This window comes from Equus quagga, chromosome 14 (genome assembly GCF_021613505.1).
Source record: "Equus quagga isolate Etosha38 chromosome 14, UCLA_HA_Equagga_1.0, whole genome shotgun sequence".
NCBI lineage: Eukaryota > Metazoa > Chordata > Mammalia > Perissodactyla > Equidae > Equus > Equus quagga.
The window spans coordinates 30,444,198-30,459,549 of record NC_060280.1 but is presented as its reverse complement, the minus strand read 5'-3'; the positions used below and the strand labels follow the sequence as shown (position 1 = coordinate 30,459,549).

Here is a 15,352-nt window from a genome sequence, read left to right as displayed (position 1 = left end):
CTACATAGGACTAAGTGTCTATACAGATGTGCCAAACTTCCATGAAGAAAATTTACAAACCTCACTGAAGTATGCTTAAGAAGTAGTAAGAAAACATCTAAAGAGATACCATGTTCACAGTTAGGAAGATTTGATATCATAAAGCTGTCAAATCACTCAAACACAACTGATAAGTCAAGAAAAGTCAAGACAGTTCTGAAGAAGAACTGTAAGTTGGACCCTTACCCTACCAGATATCAAGAAAGTTGGGAATATCTTCCTTTTTCCAGCTATGAAAAAACATGATTTAGGGGGCTGGTCTGGTGGCACAGTGGGTAAATTTGCGTGTTCTGCTTCAGTGGCCTGGGGTTTGCTGGTTTGGTTCCTGAGCATGGACGACACACTGCTCATCAGGCCATGCTGTGGTGGCGTCCCACATACAAAATAGAGGAAGACTGGCACAGATGTTAGCTCAGGGCAAATCTCCCTCAAGCAAAAAGAGGAAGATTGGCAACAGATGTTAGCTCAGGGCCTATATTCCTCACCAAAAAAACACCAAAAAACAAGAAACCCCCATGATTTAGGAGTAACACTCCTGGTCTCTCTCCATCCTTTCATTCACTCACTCTTAGAGGAGGCAGGCCTCTTCTGGTTGGTGAATTTAGAGGGAAAAATAGAACCTGTGTATTCTTGGCTTAGCCCCGTCTGGGCTGTTGCAGGGGTCATCGGACTGCTCTCTGCAGTGTGCTTAAGGGCCTGCCTCTGTGGGGAGAGCCTGGGCTTCTCCAGTTCACACGATTGTGAAGGTAAGTTCAATTCTGAGTGACTCTTTGCAAGCTCTTGTTATACATCTAAAGCGATATTTTCCAAGCAGCTTTATCAGTAATAAAACTGAGCTTTTCATTTCTATTAGTCTGTCTCTTATATCTCTTCTTTCAAATGGTCCCAAATGTCAGGGGGAAGAGGGATGCTATTTATTGGGCATCCTCAAACCTCAACAAGACTTACAGAAATTCTATCTTATAATAATTAAAAACGTGGTACTAGCCCAAGGATAGACAAATAAAAGAAGGAAGCAGACCAGGGAGCCTGCAAACAGATCCATGTATATAAGTGAACTTGGTATATGAGAGAGATGGCATTATCCAACAGTGGACAAAGGACAGACTCCAACACACGATGTGGGACAATCTGCTGTCTGTACTGAGTGAGATTCATTTAGTGGTTAATCAGCTAGCGTTGTAGGCTGCCTCTTTTTTTGATCGTCTTAGCTTATCTACCATTTGTGTTATAAACCTTTGATGAATTATATAGCTCGTTTCCAACTAGGTCACAAACCCCCTGAAGGGAGGGCTTGTGCCTTCTACTTCTTGTTTCCTCCAGTGTGCCTAACACAGAACCTCACACACAGACGATACTAAATAAGTGTCTGCTAGTTCACTTTTATTATTACTATTCTTGTTATTATTTTACATTCAAACTCCATTTCTGTCTTTCATTCCTCAGGGCATATAGGTGCATATCATCACTCAGCTTTTCTAAGTATTTTCATATTCTGAGTAGAATTCTTTAAACAATTACGTATTTGCTTAACAGGAGTCCTATCTAAAATCAGACATCTGGAACTTGCATTTTGAAGATCATGTGAGACAGAAATCAAAAACATCACAGTAAAGGTTAATCATGGATGTCGCTTTCTTATTATCTTGAAGGCTTATCCTTATGGCACAGAAGAAAACAGAACCCATCTTGTACCTTCCTCCCCACAAACAGTTTTTCCATTTAATATCTCATTTCATGCTCACCACAAACTGGCAAAATGGGCAGGGCAGGGATTGCAGATGAGGAAATTAAGTCTCAGAGAGCTAAGACTAAGCTCACAGAGAAGGTTAGAAAAAGATCTGGGATCAGAAGCTAGCGCTCTTTAGAAGAAAGAAACTATGCTGCTCCCAGCTGTCTAGCCCTAAGGCCTGATTTCCATTCACGTGATTTTATAAGTTACTGCCCATCATCCAAGGATTCAAACTTCAAGAATTACTAAACAGCGAGAGCCAACAGCTTTCCACTTACGTAAGTCAAGTGAATCAATCTAGGGTCTCTTTGCAGCAGACTTTCCCTTTCCCCCTCTCTCCTTAAAAGGGTCACGTCTGTCCTGACAAAGCGCTTTGAAGCAGCAGCTTGCCCTCATGGTACAGCAGGCACTGCCATCAAGTACTGTACAGGAAACATTCCAGTATATGCCTCCCGGCCTCAGGCTAGGTCCCGGCAACCTGACCTATTCCTTGTCTGCTTTCTTCCTTTAACTCTCCTAGCCATTGATCTTGACGCTCATTCTATAGTTTCGTCCTTTGTTGATTCTTTGGAGAAGTCCTAGGGGCTCCACGTCTCCCTTGTATGAATCACATCTGCTGTCCTCTAGTCTCTGCCTCAGCAATGCCCTCAAGGATTCCTTGCCCAGCCAACCTCCAAATGTTCCAACCATAGCCCCTCAAACCCGCCCCCTCCCGAGGGTGCTTCAGCCTCCTCAGCCAGCCTGGAGCTGAGACCTACACTAGCAGGAGGGCTGCCTTTCTTCTTCAGCTATCTTATCACAGAGAAAACCCAGACGGCAGGTGCGGAGCAACGTGGAAGTCAGGAAAGTTTCTCAGGATTGTTATCCACAATACAGTCTCTGGTTATGAGAGATGAAGGTACTTACCACCTGACCATTAGTCCATGCTCCATAAAGTTTTTCAGGTTAGGAAGGGTTTGCCTCAAGTCTGGAGTCCCTAGTCCATGTTGATATCTGAGCTGCAAAGGGAGAAAAATAGAATTAGAAGAAATTCTGGCAGATACTAGGCAATGCTTCCAAGATACGCACCACTAAACAAGTTTTCTTTCTTTTTTTTTTGGAACTCTAAAGGAGGAAATGTGAATGTATGATCTCAGTATCATCAACCACACTTTTGGGATGGTACTTAAAAGTAGTCTTTTCATTTCCTGCTCCCTTGCCACCTAAACTTGGAGAAGACTAGGGATGACCAACCTGTAGAATCAGGGTATTTCAAAGACCCCTGGAGGGTTGCTACCATAAACTCCAGGGACACATACCAGTATGAAATGAAAACCAGTATTTCATTTTGGATACTGAAGGCTGGTATATACTCTGAGCACATTCAGCCCTTCTTTCATGGACTCTCCCTTGCACAATCAAGCGTGAGGGTCAGGTTGGATTCATCTCTGATTCCCAACAGTGTCTGACACAGTGCTAGTGCTCAGTCAAGGCTTATTAAGCAAATAAACAGCAAGCCACTTTCCAGAGGCTGTGCTCTGCATTTCTCTTGTATCTCTAACTCTCCTCTTTGTCCAGAACCAGAGGACAGAGCTGCAGAGCTAGTATGAGGAAGCTACTGGCTTGTGGGCTAGATCGGCCCTTAGTGTAACTGATTTCTGCTGGTAAGAGGCTGATCGTCTGAGATTGGTGTTCCTCCATGTCCTTCAGGTAACCTGCTAAACGGCTGTCCTCTGTCTGTTCCTTGCCTCCTCTCACTCCGTCTCCGAATACCATTTGCTTCCTTAAGGGGCCATAACAGAGGAAGTGTACCACACGGCCCCTAGAAATGTATTTTTCAAAGAACCTAAGATATCTGAAGAAAATACTTTGTAACCTGTATACTGGTGTACAAACGGGAAAGGTCACCGGTCTAGGTCTTACTTTCCAGCACCTACATTCAAAAGTGGCTAAATCGAACTTTTAAATATTTTCTTTTCTTAAAAAATAAATCCACCATCCACAAAAAAAATCAAAGTAAGTCTTCTTTTGTTTGTATCTAGTACTCAATCAATTTTTCTCTGTGAGTGCGTGACACTTAACAGAGAAAGAGTTCACTCTCACCACAATGAGCTTTTCAAGGAAAACCCCAAAACCGAATTGGGTCTCTTGGAAGGTCTGCACATACCCATAAAGTAAGGAGGGAAAACACAGAATGTCAAAGCTAAAGGGTATCTTGAACATTATTTAAGCTGACCCTTTCCTTTTGCAGATGGGGAAACGGAAGCCCAGAAAGGGGAAGTAAACTCTTGAGGGCCACATGTTTCCACGGCAAAGATCTTATCAGACAGAAACCCCTTTTCACAACCACGCTACTCCGCCATCCACCCCAACGTCTGAGCGGAAAACTCCTCAAAATACTTGAGAAGACAGAGGGAAAATATTCTTTCCTTTTCCAAAGCTAGCTTGGTGACCTAAATCACCTCCTGAGATTTGCTGACCTTGAATTATATGATCTACTCCATATTACATGACATCATTTCTTGTACTAATATAAAAGCATTTTTTCCATACATTGATAAAAGCAAAATGGCTGATATCCCAATATGACATTCCTGAATTCATTGTTTCAATAAAAAAGTGAAATTGTTTACACATGGCATGGAAATTTCGCTTGTGATTCATACTGAAAAATATTAAATATCAAAAAAACCATGCAGAAATAACACTAAGCTATGTGTCCCTGAGCCAGTGCACAGTCAATGCCTGCCCCAGGCCCCACAGTGGAAGGCTGGGTGCTGAATTCTTTGCAGAGACCACAACGAAAATTTCCCTCCCCGTTTGATTTCAACCAAAAGAGGAAAATGTGGGAATTTCAAGCCTCCACCCAGGTCTTAACTCTTCACGTGCTGCACAGCACTATTATTTTTATCACAGCATCTTAGGACACTGGAGCTTAGAGAGATCCTGGAGGCCATCTTCTCCAAACTCCTTCCCTTCATACATGAAGAAGGTAAGACTCACTAAGGCAAGTGTCCTGCCCAAGGTCACAGAGCTAATAAGGGACAAAGTCAAGGCTACAATCTCTTAATAACGACTTCAAATTCCTTCTCCTGTGTCACTCTTTTAATTTTCAACATAGAGAACTAAAAAAATTCATACATAATACATACATATTAATTTAATTTCTAAAATAAAGTACATGTGGGGGCCAGCCCAGTGGCGTAGTGGTTAAGTTTGCATGCTAGACCTTGGAGGCCCGGGGTTCGTTGGTTCGGATCCTGGGTGCAGACATGGCACCGCTTGGCAAGCCATGCTGTGGCAGGCGTCCCACATATAAAGTAGAGGAAGATGGGCAGGGATGTTAGCTCAGGGCCAGTCTTCCTCAGCAAAAAGAGGATCGGCGGCAGTTAGCTCAGGGCCAATCTTCCTCAGCAAAAAGAGGAGGAGTGGCAGCAGATGTTAGCTCACGGCTAATCTTCCTCAAATAAATAAATAAAGTACATGTACTGTTTAATAAGTCTAAACCACCATAAGGCTTATAACAAAAAAGCAACAGTTCTTTGCTCTTCAGTAGCAACCACTTTTAGCTGTGTCTTTTTTACCTCCATATTCCTAAATAATAGGCTTATATCAATATTTCTTGTTCTTTCCCTCCCAGTTTTAGACATCATCTACTATATTTCTACTACGACAAATGAGAAGCTGTCTCTCTCATATTACTCTTCTCTTACACAAACATTCTATCCCCTTACCCGTATGTTATGCATTGACTTTTTATTAAGGAATGAGGGTTTAACTCTCTACCCTCCCAAATACACATCGTCTTCCCACGCTCTCAAGATATTCAAGATCACATTTTTTGTTCGATTGGTATTTAGTGTTTACTTCATTATACCAATAAAAATACTGTTCACTGCTGAGCCATGTAATATATTACTCCTTTTTTGTAGTTTTTGTTTGTTTTTCCTGAAGTGCTAATTGCCATTTTTTCCCTTGTTGAGTACCCATCTTATTGACAGTACTACTTGTTTAGTACCTAACACAAGATCCTGCCCAAACTAGGACAAAACCTTAAAAATCCTCTCAATCTGATTAAATACAGCATATAACCCATTAGGTCCACTTCCCCCCTTGGATATTTCCAGAAGCACCCTTCTCTCTCTCCACTCCGAACTGGCTGCTCTCTAGCCTGCTCCCTTGTTCTCTTCCTAGACGGTCCTTCACCATCATCCTGGAAATCTTGCTTACTTCTCTTCTGTGCTGAAGCTGTTGTTTCCGAGATCTCATGACTTCTTTTGTGATTTACTGTCTCATCTTGGTGAAGCATATCCTATAGTAGCTTTCTGAGAAAGGGGAGCGTGGGTGGTATCTTTTCTGACATTTTGAATATTTAAAAATATCTTTATTTCGTTCTCACACTTGAATGATAGCTTGCCTGGGTATAGAATTCCAGGTTGGGAATAATTTTCCTTCTGAATTTCTAAAGCATTGTTTTACTGTCATTTAACTCTGCATATGGTAATTGAGAAACCTGATAACATTCTGATTCCTGACCCTTTGTATGTGAACTAACACTTCTCTTTGGAAGTTTTCAGGATTTTATTCTTTAACGCGAGTGTTCTGAAGTTTCACAGTTGTAAGCCCTTGTTTGGGTCTTTTTTCATTCATGTACCGTGCACTTAGTGAGTCCCTTCACCATGAAACTCTTATCCCTTAATTCTGATTACTTTCTTGTATTATTATTATTTTGTCTTTTCCTCCTTCTTCATTTTCTGTTACTTTTGGGTTTCTTTCTTTCTTTTATTTTTAGACTTAAAAAAAAAATTAGAGACTTTCCTTTAATGTCTAGTGATCTTTGGCTGTCAGTTCATGTTTACGAATGCAACTTTAAAAAGCTGATCAGATAGTCTACGTAATGGCAGTGCTTGTTGACTGGGGTCACTGCAGAATGAGTGGATGGAAACTTAGCCCTTTCTGTGGCAGACATGTCAGTCCCAGGAACTCTCATTGCTGGGACTTCTTTTTTCCAGAGGGAGTCCTCCGATCTTCTACCTAGGAGTACAGTCTGGATCCCTTTGGGGGAGGTAGCAGGAAAAAGTGGTTGGGGAATTCAGTGTTAGTATGTTGGGCTTTTCACTGAATTCCCTTGTTTTCAGTAAGGCATCTTACTTCTTGCCCCAGTATACCAGGCAGTTCAGGGTTCAGAGTTGCTCGGGTTTCATTTTTTAGAAAATAAACCCTCCGTCTCCCAGTGGGGTGCATGCAGAGGTAGTTGCTTGGCTATGCAGGGTGGGGAAGTGAACTGGCCGTTTTACTTCTCTTTCTATAGACTTTCAAGTAATCCTACTTTTAGACCTATTTCTTACCCTACACTCTATGAGGCACTTGGCACCTCCAAATCCTAAGTCCTTCTGGAGTTCTTTGGTTTGAATTATGCTGCTTCTTGAAGGCTACAGCTTTCATTTTTCTCCATTCTGCCAACTCAGTTTATCACTCATTTATTTGCTTGTGATTTTCTAAAAATTTGTTAACTTTATCATCTGCTCATCTCTTCTATTCTTTTCATCTTGTGAGTTTACAATTTTTAAATTATTTTATCTTTACTAACAGCGTTTCATTAGGGAGCTGACATGAATAAGCACATTCAATTTGTTCATCGTCAAGTTCCCCACATAGAACAGCTTTTCAAGGGAGGCTAACAACCTCCCCTCACAGCCTTTTGCAGAGTGCTCAGCACGCTGGCAGAGAGCTCCCTTTCCTATGCGCAAGTCTCTCTCCAGGCCTCCTACCTCTGGTCACATTCTAGCCCTTCTTCAAGAGGCAGCACAAGCTCCATTTCCTGCAGGAAGCTCTCCCTAATTACTCCTCTCCCCAGATCCCTTCCAATGCCACCTTGCCATTTGCTGTCTTTGGAAAGCCTTAACTAATTGAATGGGCATTTGATAAATATTTGTTAATTAGTAAGTTAAATTAATGCAGTATGGGAGGGAATGAGAGGCATCATGACACACTAGAATGAGCTGAGAGGCATAAGATCCAGGTCTGAATACCAATGCTGTCACTTACTAGTTGTTTGACTCTGGGTAAAGTCACTTCACTTCTCTGAGTTTCAGTTTCCTTATTTGTAAAATGGGGATGTTATCTGCCCTGCAGAGCTGTTGTAAAATTTAAATAAGATAAGTATATAAAGTACCCCAAACAATATCTGTGCACAGTAAGTGCTCAATAAACAATACCAGTTATGATTAGACTACATATGCACTCTCTCTCTATCATCATCATAGCATCTGCCACTAAGCTGGGCGTAAAACTGGTGCTCAATGGCTTATCACTTAACGAATAAGAATGAGAATCAGAAAATGGGGGGAAAAAAGTTCAAATCAAAGGGAAAAAAATCCTAAGTGCACTGTTCACTTTTTTAAAAGCTAATTTCTACTAATGTACTAAGCTTTTGACTGTGAGCACTCCAGAGCGGCAGCAATAAACACATATAAATGTACTATCTTAAAATAATTACACAGAGAAATGGAAAGACTGATATGTGCCGTGGGTGGTCAGGAGACCAGGGTGACAGGCCTAGCTCTGCTCTGTGGTCACAAGGAAGGCCCCTCTCTGCTGGGCTGGTCAGATGATTTTCAAACTGTTTTTGGCAGTCCTGGACTCCTCTGTTCAGCTGAGATATGCTGTAGAGCCTGAGTATAAAGCAAACAGGGACCTGCCCGAATTGCAGGAGGTGGTGGTGGAGTGGACTCAGAGCCCAGGCAGGCATTCCCACCTTGGAGTGAAACTCCCCTGGCCTAGATCATCTCTAAGAGCCTTCCAAAGTCCTTCAAGTCCACTTTAAATGACATAAAAATTACAAGTGTGAACGAGGCATCTCAGGATTTTGATATAAGATTATGTTTAGTGTGGAGCACATTCACAATGGGAGCGACGAAGAGACATCAGCCCGTTCAGCCCCATCTCTGGTTTTGCCCACTTGTGATGGTGTCAGAAGTCAAACTTGGCTAAGAAGGTGTCAGATTTTTACGTATTTGCTTGAAGGGCAGGTCTGATGGAACAGCCTACAGAAGATCCCCTGCCGACACCTCAGGGGAAGTGTATAAAAACGGAGAGGGTGAGATGGGCTTCGTCTTACGTATACGATGTCAGGTAGAGCTGACCCACTATGAAAACGTAAATACTTCAGGAAGGAAACAAATCTAAATTTTTATTAAGTAATTCTTTAAGAAGTTAACTCCCTAGTAAGATATTAGTAAAAACAGGAAAGAGCAGAAAGAATGAGGCCAAGGAGGAAAGGACAAGAATGGGGAAAGGTGAGAAAGAACTACATTTACTAAACTCCTACCCATCCTGTTCATTCACTCAACAAATATTTATTTAGTTTCCACCAGGCTAGGTACTGTGAATCAGCTCTCTGTCCTCAGAACGACAGGCCTGAACTCACAGTCTATTCTTGCCATATAACGTATGTGACCCTGAGCAAGTGACATAACCAATCTGTGCCTTGTTTATAAAACAAGACCAACAATATTCGTCTCATAAGATTGCTGTAGGAGTTCAGTAAGAATTTTTATCGAGAGTGGAAACTCCTGAGGCCTGACTTTTAGAGGGTATTCATTAAAATCGCTGAAGGCCTAGAGTGCTAAGCTGAGTTGGGGCTTTATCTTCCTTGTCAGCAGTAAGAACCTACCATAGAGTTCTAAGCAGGAGAGTGAGTGAAGAAAACAACTCCAGAGGCAGCTGTGAAGGAGATTACAAGACTGAAGCACTCTTTCCTCTAAGAAATCTTACTGTGCATTCCATCAAAACCTGCGCTTGCCAACTATTATCGATACCATACCTCTGCACACGAGCGCTCTCCGCTCTCTCTTCTGAGAGGGGAAGGCAGATGCCAAGAAACCAGGCAAATAAAATATTGCTTCGGGTCTGTCTAACTGCCTCAAATTAGTCTCTGAAATAAACACCTTGTGTGACAACTTCCTGCCGCACCACCACCCAAAGAGTCTAATCAGTTTTTAAGTGGAATTTTGCTTTCAATTAGCTCGAATTTCAGCTTTACTTTGATTGGTTTAGAACTTCATGGGAGCAATTAAATTTTTGTTTAAGTCATATAGTAGGCTAGTAGGTGAAAACTACACAGAGATGATCAATTAGATGGGAAGTGGGGAGAAGCAACGTTCAGTGGTTTCCCTGGAAAAATGAACAAACACTGTTGTCTACTAGCAAAAGAAAATCCCTATAGTAAAATATCCAGAAGATCTGGCTTTACAGTCACTGGAACAAGCAAAAAGAAAGAACACCAGAGCAAAGAATACATTTAGACTGCAACAGACAACTATAGCCATCTCAACTACATTAGCTATCTTCTCTGTTTGCCTCTCCCACACCATCTTTTCATATAAAAATACAAAGCCACGTGCTGGTTTCATCTCAAATCACTATACATTCACTGTGCGTTTTACCAAATAAGACAGATCAACCATGATGTTAGAGCTCTTGTAGCTGAAACTAACTAGTTCATACAGCTTGATAAATGGTGCTCCATTGACTCAGTAAGACCATTTGCAGCTCTGGAGATCATATTTAAAAATAAACTGGGATTGCACTTCTGAGAAATAAATGCTGAGTTCTTGTACTTAGTGAGCACATTCCTATTGAGCTAAGAGGCCTAATTTACTATCAAAGTATTTCAATTTTATTTTTATTTTTCAAACACACAATTTTCTAGGCCAAGAAAGACTCTGGGGGTTCAGGAATCATTCTGTCATTTAGGTTTTGGCAGGAGAAATTCAGTTTAGACAACACACACACACATATCCTCTTCCCAACTATATCCATCTACACAAGGCCACTTATTGCACGGCTTATTAGTTCCATATGGGGCTTGAGCTAAGCTGCATGATATGCTTGATACAAACCGTCTGTTATCGTGAGAGAATGTGCATTAATACAAGGCTTCAATAAAGGTTACTAAAAGATCAACACTTTCGTGATGGGATCACAATGAATTTGACTACAAAGAGAACTAGTCTAGAGGAACTCAAAAGATAAATTAAAAATGCACATATGCATCTAAAGACTACACGTTAGAGTTTTGGCTTATGTAGTCAAAAATCTCTGAAGGACTAGTTGCCAGTATTTCAATTCATTTTTAAATGCTAAGGTTCACTGACATAAAAAGAACTAGATTAAGAGTCTAAAAAAAAGGGCACCATCATATCAAAGATAAAATCTGCTTTTCTAGAAGAAAATACAACTCTTTTAAAGATGTGGACAATCTTCTTAAGGAATATTTAGTTTAAGCAGTAGTATTGTTTCTAACAGTGAGGTATTGCGATATTTACCTCTCAGGAAAGGTATACAAGCCTGATTATGGGCCTTTGGTTGCAGGAACAACCTAAGTGGTTTCCCCTGCCTATCTAGAAACCATATCAGTCCTTTTCCAAGATAGATATGTTCTACTGTAAACACTGGACAAAGCTGAGGCTGGCCATTCTGAGGTCTGAGAAACCTCAAAGCCAAGTGTAAAAGCTCTTAAGTCTAAGAAGTGGAAAAGTTTCTTCTATTCCTCCTCCCAATCATACTATCACCTGCTCTCAGAATCCTGGGATCCATGTTGGAGCTGAAAGGCCCCTCTGAGAGCATCAGCCCGCCTGCCTCATTTACCCCGTAAGGTAAGTGAGAAGTTAAGTGGCTTGTTGAACAGACTGAGTCCAGGGACCAGAATCTAAGTTTGCTGAGTTCTAACCACAGCTCTTTTCTTTATATCACACGTGGTATTTAGGAGGCACAAGTTATATATGAGCCAAATTTATCATTATAAAATCTGTCATATGAAAAGCACTTCAATTAAGATGGTCCTCTGCTTCAGAATCTTATGTTTGCCAGAAAACAACTAGAAACACCATTAACCTGAGGCAACTCTGGGTCAATGTGATCTATAAGTGTGGTCTCTATCACTACCAATTTTTGTGGGTTGCTAAAGAGGGTCAGTAAAGCATATTACAAATGGACAAGCAAAGCAGAATGGGAAATTTGTTAAAGGCAGGTAAATCATACTCTTGACAGCACCTGCAATCAGCTTTAATTAATGATCATCAAAGAAACGTTATGTTCTCTGGAGGTTAAAGGCTACGTGAGTGGACAAACTCGTGTAGAACCCATTAGAGCAGATATTCGCACTGTCAGGTGCAGCAGGCTCGACCTTGGCTCCCTGCCCTCAAGTTAATAGTCCTGTGCACCCTGATTTACCCCAAACTACCTTGTACTGACCTTTGACTCAATCTGGATTCCTGATTCCCTTGGGAGCTAAACCTTGCTTCCCCAAACTGATCAAACTAGCGTTTCTGCTTCCACTTCACTGACTTTGATGGAATCTTGATGTGAAGAACTGTATCAGACCAAGAAGATCACAGTCTAATAGGGCAAAGATAGTTTTCTAGAATGTCTTATAAATGGAATCACAGAATACGTAGCTTCTTGTGTCTACCTTCTCTCATTTATGTTTTTGAGATTCACCTGTGCTGTTGCATGTATGAGTAGTTCATTTCTTTTTATTGCTGAGTAGTATTCCACTGTATGGATGTACCACAAACAGCTTATCTACATGCTAGTTAATGGACATTTGGGTTGTTTCAAGTTTGGGCTATTACGAATTAAGGTACTATAAATATTTGGTTTATACCTGTGTATAGCACAGGTTTTTTCTGGACTTGTATTTTTATTCCTCTTTGACCAACATCTAGGAGTGAAAATTCTGGATTGAATGGAAGATATATGTTTAACTTAAAGAAAATGCCAAATTGTTTTCCAAAGTGGCTATACAATTTTGCATGCCCATCAGCAACGGATGAGTGTTTCAGTTGCTCTGCATCATCATCAGGACTTGACACTGTCAGTTTTAAAAATTTCAGCCTTTCTAGTAAGTATGCAGTAGTATCTCACTATAGTTTGAATTTGCATTTCCCTAACAACTAATAAGATTGAGCATCTTTTCATGTGCTTTTTTTTCCTGCCATCTCTATCTCTTCGGGTCCTCCTGCAGTTTATGTGAGCTATCTCTGATGAATGCCTAATACATCTGATTAATACCTCTGATTAATTTTAACACTTTATTAGTATCCTTCCAATTAATACCATTTCTGCTTAATCTACTTAAGAGTAAATTCTGTTTATTGCAACAACACAACTCTTTTTGTAATGAGGAGCCACATGGGGTTCTTACACACATAGAAGACAAAAAGGAAAATGCTATTATAAGTGCCAGGATTCTTTCAAAGAGATTCGGGTAAATCTATGTATCAGAGTTTCAGCAGAATGAAAAATGCACTTAAATCTGTTGTCACAAATTAATTTACACAAGGAATATAGAAGCCCCTTCTGGCATCTCCCCAGCAACGTACAATGACCACAAACATCTGATGTGATCACTGGAAGAAATTACTTAATTTAATTCAACAAATAGTTACTAAACAGTGTGGGTGTGTGTGTGCATGGTGGTAATAATGGTGGAAATGTAGATATGTTTATGGTATTGTTTATAACAGGGGAAATTTGAAATAATTTGAATAATATATGCTAGGCCTTTGGCTGGGTTATGGTGGAACGACGACTATATTAATGATAATGAAAATAATGCTACAGCTGCTAACACATTCATTGAGAAATTAATTCTGTGCCAGGCATTATGCTAAACATTTCACTTTGTATTGTTTCACTCAGTCCTCTTTTATGGTTGAAGAAACTGAGAACCAGAGACAGAGTTAACAAGTGGTAGAACTTGAATGTGCCCTCAGGTTTGTCAGACCCTAGCACTCTGAACACTTAACCACTTGAGAAGGATGATGATGATAATGGTAATATCAATAGCAGCCGCCATTCTTCTCAACCTGCGATCTGTGCCAGGCATAGAGCTTGACTGTTCACTTACGTCATTTCATTTAATCTTCACAATAACCCCATGAGGTAGGGCATAGACTTCCCTCTCTACACATGACAGAGTTTAAAGGAGCTGCATGAAACGTCACGGGGAGCAAGAGAGCAGCTGGGGTTTGAATTCAACTCTGATACTCCATATCCCAGCACATGGTCTAAAGACTGCTTCCAAGTTGGTCAGAAAAGATTGTTTTCTCATTCCTCATTTAACTCCAATACCTAGAGTGAGACCCTCAGCTCTTCAGAGAAACACCTTCCTTCTCCTGATAGCAGACATTTGACAATTCGCTCCCTTCCCACTCAGCTGTTGTTCAGCTAAGTGATACATACTTAGTCTTTTAAAACCTCTGCTTGTAAGCTAACTCCTGCGGCCTCTTCATCATTCCTTATGTTTCTGAACTCTCTCCAGTTTCCCTTAAAGACTCTGGTAATGAGGTGCCCTAAATGGAACACAGTTTCCAGAATGCTCTTTTCTCTCATTTTTCCCTTAAAATATTAATTTCACTATTACATCTACTTCATGCCTTTTAAGTTTTTTTGTGGAATTCTTCTTACTTCCTTTGAATTGCATTAGAGTCCAAGCCCATGTGTCTACTGTTTAGTCTCTTTGGTTGATGATAAATAAATGTAGCTTCAAAAAAGGAGAAAGAAAAACAAAAACGGCAATGAACCGTCAAGTGCACATTGCTCCTCCAACGGGACTGATGTTCTTACAATTTAGTCTGGAACAATTTTACTCATCTTTTGATCTCACAATTCATTTAACAAAAAGTGACTCATTAGATATGCACTGAATACCTACTACGGGCAAGGTGTGCAAGGTATGATGGGGTATCCCCAAATGACTAAGCTGTGGATGCTACCCTGAAGGAGGTCACCTCTTAAACGAATGATAACTAGTGAACCTAGAGGGAAAGTACAACCTTGTATGAGTTTGAAGGGTGGGATGGTCGGCAGAATTTTAAGGTGGCCCCCGTGACCTTCATCTCCTGGTGTTATGCTCGATTATTTTACGTTTATGGCAAAGGGAGATAATCTGGGTGGGCCTAATTTAATCACATGAGCCCTCTAAAAGCAAGACTTTTCTCTGGCAGGCAGCAGAAGAGAAAGCTCAGAGACCCCTGAACTGGGAGAAGGGCTCGATGGGGCATTACTGGTCTGCAGATGGCGGGGCGGTGTGAGAAGGAGTGCAGGAGGCCTCTAGGAGCAGAGTGGCTCCTGGCCACAAGCCAGGAAGTAAATGGGAACCTCAGACCCTCAGCTGCAAGAAACCGGATTCTGCCAACAATTTAAATGAGCTTGGAAGCAGATGATTCCCCAAGAGCCTTCAGACAAGAGCCCAGCCTGAGCAACACACCTTGATTTTGGCCTTGTGAGACCCTGAGCAGAAACAACAGATGAGCCCACCTAGACTTCTGACCTAGAGAATTGTGAGATAAAAACGGATGCTGTGTAAGCTGCTAAATTTCTAGTAATTTGTTATGAAGGAAAAGAAAACTAACACCGGTAGAAAAGATTACTTCTACCTTCTACCTGAAGATAATGTGGAGTGAATTCACGGGGAGAAGTGGCCTGAGTTCCTTGACGGACGGGTAACATTTTGTGTACCTATTACATGTCAGGCACAATGGGAACAGCTCTACAGAAGGGCACAGAGGTTTTCAGTTAGCAAATAATATTTTG

The 15,352-nt window shown here is 41.0% G+C and overlaps 1 protein-coding gene across 3 annotated transcripts in view; it reads right to left on the bottom strand.

Moving 5' to 3' along the window:
• The window catches only part of UVRAG (UV radiation resistance associated), a 305,917-nt gene that overhangs the window by 22,086 nt on the left and 268,479 nt on the right, over positions 1–15,352 (bottom strand). For all 3 annotated transcript variants that reach the window (XM_046685391.1, XM_046685392.1, XM_046685393.1), the window contains one exon: positions 2,678–2,769. In XM_046685391.1, coding sequence (XP_046541347.1) covers positions 2,678–2,769 — 92 coding nt within the window. The remainder of the gene's footprint in view (positions 1–2,677; positions 2,770–15,352) is intronic.